The sequence below is a fragment of the Sinocyclocheilus anshuiensis genome, unplaced genomic scaffold (assembly GCF_001515605.1).
Source record: "Sinocyclocheilus anshuiensis isolate Anshui unplaced genomic scaffold, SAMN03320099.WGS_v1.1 scaffold1193, whole genome shotgun sequence".
Lineage (NCBI taxonomy): Eukaryota > Metazoa > Chordata > Actinopteri > Cypriniformes > Cyprinidae > Sinocyclocheilus > Sinocyclocheilus anshuiensis.
In genome coordinates, this window is record NW_015549615.1 from 152,799 (window position 1) to 159,943 (window position 7,145).

At 37.4% G+C, this 7,145-nt stretch overlaps 2 protein-coding genes across 2 annotated transcripts in view; both read left to right on the top strand.

Moving 5' to 3' along the window:
* The window catches only part of LOC107659274 (uncharacterized), a 3,045-nt gene extending 2,068 nt beyond the window's left edge, over nucleotides 1-977 (top strand). The window contains exons 4-5 of the mRNA XM_016448159.1: nucleotides 272-331; nucleotides 883-977. Of these exons, the coding sequence (XP_016303645.1) occupies nucleotides 272-331; nucleotides 883-977 (155 nt within the window). The remainder of the gene's footprint in view (nucleotides 1-271; nucleotides 332-882) is intronic.
* Nucleotides 978-3,358: 2,381 nt separating this feature from the next.
* Nucleotides 3,359-5,822, top strand: LOC107659276 (uncharacterized). Its single transcript, XM_016448161.1, has 5 exons — nucleotides 3,359-3,439; nucleotides 3,768-4,088; nucleotides 4,191-4,514; nucleotides 5,564-5,659; nucleotides 5,745-5,822. The coding sequence occupies exons 1-4, from the start codon at nucleotides 3,379-3,381 to the stop codon at nucleotides 5,641-5,643; spliced, it is 786 nt and encodes a 261-aa protein (XP_016303647.1). The 5' UTR covers nucleotides 3,359-3,378; the 3' UTR covers nucleotides 5,644-5,659; nucleotides 5,745-5,822.
* Nucleotides 5,823-7,145: the final 1,323 nt, after the last annotated feature.

Here is a 7,145-nt window from a genome sequence, read left to right on the forward strand (position 1 = left end):
AAGGGTCATGATCGCTGACACACATCAGCAGCCTCTCACTTCACTGCTTTACACTGACTCTCACACACTGCTCTCATCATCATGAATGTCATCTGCAGAAAGTAGCTCTTTAATCAGATTTGTCAGTGAGTCTGTCATTTTGATGCAGATGAGTCATGTAAATATATAAATACATAACTCTCAAAATAATCATAGCATCCTATGGTAAATGTGCAGTGAACAAACTTCAGCTGAGAAAACCTGAAGCAGAACATCTGCTTTCGTTAAATAGCCCACATGCACTCTGAGAGGACTGCAGCTGCGCTCACACCTGGATTTACTGATCATCAAGGTATGTATTCATGTCTTTCTTATTTCAGTGGTGTACAGTGACGATTACAGAGCAAGAGCTTCTCAAACATTATTGAATTTGTCTCAGTCGTTCACTTCCCCAAACAAACAGGCTAATGTAAATATAATCTTTCATTATATGTTAATGATAGAATTGAGGCTTTGAGCTTACATGTTTAAAATCATATAGTGAGCATTTATTAAACATGCAAGTCATTCCATGAGAGTGTGAACCGCTTTCAGCAGCATAACCGAGTTACACTGAGACGGAGCTGTTCTGCACTACAGCAGTTATAATAAATCACTCTCAGTTTGTAAAAGAAATGATTAGATGCATTAAAGTATGATTGTTCTATTTCTATTTTGCTTTAATAGTTATAATGCCAACTACAGAAAATGTGTACTTTTGAAAAACAGGACACAGATTTGTGATTTAATGCATGGTGATGAACAAACAGCATCTAGTCAGGAAGCTGATTTACATTCATGTCTTTCCAGTGCTCTGGCTGTTTCTCCTCTTTTTCATTTATTTTTTCCACTCCTGATATGTAGTTGAGCTTCCTGATGATGAAAAACCCTTTGAGCTTCATCTATCTCCTCAGTTTCACTCTCCTTTCCGTCTCGGGACACAAGAGGGCATCTTATAACTGTCTAACTGAGCCGTAACAGCTGCCTGAATCTTACAGCTTTTAGTTGCTTTGCTGGCGGTTCAGAGACCTAAACAACCATTTATATCTAGAAACAGCCTCGATGGAAACACCTCTCTTCACAATAACTGCCACTGCAAACTGATGATGGAACACAAACTGCATGTCGTGTAATGATGAAGTATGAACATATGATGTAATAGTCCTGCAGTATTATGATGCAGCTTCAGATTCAACACTGATTCCAAACTACAAGCCAAATCAAGCCAAACTACAGCAGCAGCTCCTACACAAGCTTCAACATCTCTCTCACACATCAGCAGTCTTTCTCACTTCACTGTTTAACACTTCTTGCCACAACTGATCCGACCACAAGAAGATCAGCCTGCTAATTCCATGAGTTCAGTGCTGAAACCGCAAAGGATTCGTAAATATTTGTGCATGTGAAATGTTTTCATACAAGGCTGTATATTTCAGATGCTGTCAGTACAAAGATATTGTACATTTCAGTGTTTATGCAAACTTTGAAGCACACTTTACATATGCATATGTGTGAATAATAATGAGATCACATTGGACAGAAATATTTATTTTTGGTAAACGACAATCATCGTTTTTCTCCTGACCCTTTGAGATTGAAATAACATGACAATCGATGATGGACTCATGAAGCAGTGGAAGTTCATTTATCATTTCTGTGATGTATATGTGTTTATATGTTCATTATGTTTGAACGGAACTAACAGACATGATCACAGATCCAGCAGAAACTGAAGTCAGGATAACTTTTGCTGAGACATTTCTTACAAATCAAGTCTGTTTGAGTATAAAGATATTTTCTCACACTTTTAATACAATATAAGACTACAGTAAACACTATACAGGCAAAGTCTGACTCTCATCTAATTCTGGCCAAGGCCCGCCCATCCAGACACAAAGGACCAATGGGAGCAACATTCAATGAGCAGCCACTATATATATATATATATTCAACTCTGTGCTGTCTGAACGTGAGAATATAGTAACACTGTAACTGTGACACTGAAACACAAACAGACTCGTGAAAATATTCTTCCAGAAGTTTGTTTGTGTTGATTCATTTCTTTGGGCTCTTGAAAGCAGATTCCCCTTCAGTCATCGATCTAATTACTAATAATTTTACTGCTTTGAGCCCTAAGAAGCCCTCAGATATTTAGTTACAGAAAGAAGAGGAAGTGACATCAGAATGATTCAGATTCACACCAATCAGGCTAAACTGGGCTCAGAGATGAGCTCGGCTCTACTGCGGTCAAACTGAGTTCTGAGTAACATGAGTAACGTGTTTCCAAACCACAACAGTGAGATCACAGCTCTGAAACACTGCAGCTGCTGTAATTAACACACTATTTTAGTTATGAGAGTGTAGAATGGCTGCTCTGAATAGACATCACCGTAAAACTTCATATGGAATATGATGATTCCAAAATCACTATTATCATAATCATTTGCAGAAACACAGCAAATAAATGACCTTCATATGCTCACTCATGGAAGTGTGGAGACAGTAGTGAGCGCTTTGTTGTGAGAGTCTTGAGTATTGTGAGAAGTTTGTCTGATGTTGCTGTTCTGGACTCTTAAAGACATCACTGAGTGGCATGTTTGTCTTTATGCTCATAATGACAAGCCAAAGCATTTATAAAATATAGCCTTTTACGACCATTTCCAAAGTAGCCGTCTTGTAAAGCATCTCTGAAGATATAAACAGCTCAGTCTGTGTCACAGCACACAAATCCAGCTCACCGTGAATCATCAGCCGTCAGAGACTCGTGCTGCTGTGAAATCCACCAGCCGAAGGGAGAATGTGCTGGAGTTTGTGGTGTTAATAAAGGACTCTGGATCTGATGTGTTTTCTCAGCGCTGGAGAGAGAAAAGCAGCATGTTATGATCCATGAGCAGAAACACTTTACAGACGCTTGTGTAGTGTGTGCAAAGACTCTTTTTTCAGCAAGCAGGAATTGATGTTAATAATTTCAAAACACTTTAAAAACTGTTTTAGAATTAATTTCCTACAAGAGAGTCATGTATAGTGGAAAATAATAATGTAATGATTTTATTTCTAGAATGTAATGGCATGCAGGAAACTGCTAAACTAACAGTAAAGTAAAGAATAGCCTATAGATTGTGTTCAGAGCAAATGTGGTTAACACTATGCAGTTCACACACTGAAGAACATGTTTCACACAATGTGAAGAAACACTTCTCCTTTATGACTGGCATCGGGTCACTATTATAGCAACTTTAGCATGATTTAAACACTCAGTCGGTCAGATTAGAGGAAGTGAAGAAACACAGGAGGAGCTGATAGTATTTAAAGAAAGAGTTGAGATCATATAATGAAGAGGAAGACTGAGAGATAGAGAAAATGTCTGATGAGTGTCATCTGTGTCTGCTGGGACTGATCGTTCTCTCTTCACTTCTCACAGGTAAAGAAATCTGTGTTTTCTCTACAAGACATTCAGTGGAATTAGTCTGAGAAAGAGTTCATTTGAACACGATCAGTTTATGCTTGTGTTTCACACAGAACATACTGGATTATTCCTGAACGCACTAAAACTAGACAGTTCATATTGAGAGTGTGTTTGTGATTCGAACAGCTCTCTGATGAAGAACAATAGTTTATTCTGGAGAGTGTGCTGTTTGCATTAATTGAGGAAAAAAGACTGATTTGAATCTTCTGCTTTTTATGTTGGTATGTTTTATGTTTGCATTTATTAATATATAACATAATGATCAGATGTTCTTGTGTTTCAGGTTCCAGTGGAGTGGATGATGCTCATGTGTTCATCAGTTCTGGTGAAGATGTCCATCTGTCCTGTAATAATGCTCTTCCAGACTGTAACTCAACTACATGGAACTATAACAGATTCAGACATTCAGCAACAGATGAACTGATTGCTTTAGGGAAAAAGAAGAACAACACAGAGAGACATGAGAGACTGAGTCTGGGGCCTGACTGCTCTCTGAACATCAACAACATCTCAACAGAAGATTATGGATATTACACCTGCAGACAATATGTGAATGACAAACAACAAGGAACTGATGCTCGTGTTTTTCTGCATATTCTTCATGGTATTTTTATGATTATGTGGTCAATTTAAAAAGTTAAATTCTTCATTTAATCTCCCATGATGATTGAAGAGTCTGTAATTTGTGTGTTATTTTGTGTTTCAGTCTCTTCATCCTCCTCCTCATCCTCACAGACTGAGATCAGTGCAGGCCGCTCTGTGACTCTCTTCTGTCAGTTGTATTCATTTGCTGAAGGCTCTTGTGATGATTGGATCAGTTCTGAGATAATTGAGCTGTTCTGGGTGAATCAGGCTGGTGTTAAACTGACGAGATCAGACTCCAGATATCAGATATTATCCTCATCAGATCACTGTATCATCACTCTGACTACAACACTCCTGAATGAAGATCACAACAGAGAGTGGAGATGTGAAGTTACTCAGAGAGATCAAGTCAAGACCTCAGCCACATACACTGTCAAGAGTTCAGGTGAGAAAGAGAGAGATCTTATTAATCAGTTTTAGACCGTTATAATGTCAGTAACACTAAAGTCTGTTAATATCACTGAAGAAGAACACACTGAGGTACAAAAGCTTCTTTCAGTCTTACAGAAGAAACTCAAAGCACTGCTGCAAACTAATGAACTGCAGTCAAGTTTAACAGTCCAAAAACTGCTGCTGGGAATAATGAAGAGATTGAAACTTGACAGCAAGTTATTATGTAATGTGATGATCAAAGTTAAATTGTGATGGTCATATTCTACTGCAGGGGCTATAACAGTGATTCAGGCTAAAGTTACTGTGGCTGTGAGTGTTGAACAGGTTTTTTTTGTTTTTTTGGTGCAAACGGTATCTATTGTATTTGCAGTGTGCCGTATTTTTCGGAAAATAAGTCAAACCAGGTCAAACTTGTATTGTTGAGAGAAACACACACACACACACAGACAGAAGTCGCATCGGTATATAAGTCACATTTTATTATTACATTCAGAAATAATGCAAAATACTGGTAAATAAAGCGAAACTTTAACAAACATTATCAGCACTAGACATGTATTGTCTAGTGTAAAAGCGAAACTGAAACTGCTCACGAACATCTCATCATTCGGCATGAATCGTTTTCATGATTGAATCGTTATTCTAGATGAACATTGGGTTTCTAAGCTATTTTTTATGATGTAAAGAAGCTTTGTACTTCTCTTGTGTCCCAATGTCAAATTAAAACAGCATCCTACACATGCGTAAAATATGTGTTTGGAAAAAGAGCACGAATGCTCACGCTGACCAGCACGGGCTACTGAACAGAATTAAACAGAGTAACTGAATCACTTCTCTATATGTTTAGTTTAGTTTAATGATGAAGAGGCTTCCATGTCAAGACATTCAAAATGGCAAAGGGTTTATTTTTATTGGTGTACCTTCAAAAATAACAGTAAAATGCCCTGCTTTTGTAAAATAAAGAAAACAAACAAAATATGCTTGCCACAAACTTCTTCCTGAAGCGTGTCCCAAAAATAAACCGAAATTCATGTTTTATAGCTCAAGCTGAAACAGTGACAGCAGTGATTCCAGTCCACATCACAAACTCTCAGGATCCCTCAACTACAACATCATCATAAACTTCTAAAGATCAAGGTTCTACTGATTTTAAGCCATTGATGATGCTTTTATTTTGACTCTAATAGTCATCAATCCCTGACTATGTTGATCTCTTCTTCAGTCACAGTGATTTCTGTGTCTGCCGCTGCATTCGCTGTTGTCCTTGCTGTCCTCTGGCTGATCTGGAGAAAAAGAGCTGGTGAGTTTTCAGATTTCCTCCTTTCTAAAAATTTAAAACCGTTTAGATCTCACTTTGATGAAGAGCAAACAAGCACATCAAGTTGATATTGTATGTATCAAGCATGTGGATTATGTGACTATGAGATTCTCAAACAGAAGTGTATTCCTGTAATGTCAATCTCAAAATGTGTTTAAAGAATAATCATTTCTATCATTCAATTGAATGGTCTTGAAATCGGAATATCATTAGCATTGTAAACATTCAGTATTTTGCATGTTTCATCATAAATACTCATATGAGGCAGGTTTTTTGTTTTTTTCAAATAATAAAAGATGGACTGATGGATCGTCGGTGAGTTCAGTAATGCCAGTGATTTATATTTGATTTCTGTCTTCACAGCTCAATAAAGTGCAGTTTTAACTGTTTGTTGTCTGAAGGTCAAAGATGAGAATGAAGATAAAGGTACATATGAGACGATCAACATGTCCACTCCTGCTGCTGCGAGAGACCATGTGAGTCAAATAGACCATTAGACATTCAGTTCACTGTCTGTTCTATAATGTGATTTACTGAAAGCGGTCATATTACTGTACGTATTACAGTGAGAGATACTGTATGTCTGATCTGTGAATTAAACTTGAATCGCTGCACGTTTGCATGTATGTTTAGGAGCGACAGATGATGTGACTTACTCTGAAGTCTCTTCTTCCAGTAAAAAGCCCGTAAAATCGCTCGGTGTGAGTAGACAGCAGCACATTCCCTTGTTCTTCATCACTGACTGCTTCAGAGAAGCTTTGTTTATCTATATGCTGCTGAAATGTAGTTCTGAATCTGAGTGTCAGTTAAATAAAGCTCATGTGCTAATAGTAATAATGGCATTGATGGAGAAAATCTGTGCTGTTCTTTCAGGATCATAATGACACAGTGACTTACGTTGCCATCAGATGAACAGAAATCGAGCCACAGGATGAACTTTACAAGAACAAGAGCTTCAGAAATAGAGTATAAAATAAATAATTACACTCCACTCTATCAAATGCTTTTTCAGCGTCCATCGAAATCAAAGCTTCCTCAGTTATAACCTGAGAAGGATTGTAAATTATATTAAAAAGCTGCCTGAGATTGGAGAATAAGTGACGATTTCGGATAAAACCTGTTTGGTCTAATGAAATTATAGTTGGAAGAACATGTTCAAGTCTTAAAGCCAGTAATTTTGATAACAGTTCGATAAAATTGATAAAGCCCTCATTAGAAAGTAACCTTTTATTAAACTGCCATGGAGTACGTAACTTAATTAAACTATCAAAATGGATTTTCAAACAAACTGGGGCATGATCAGAA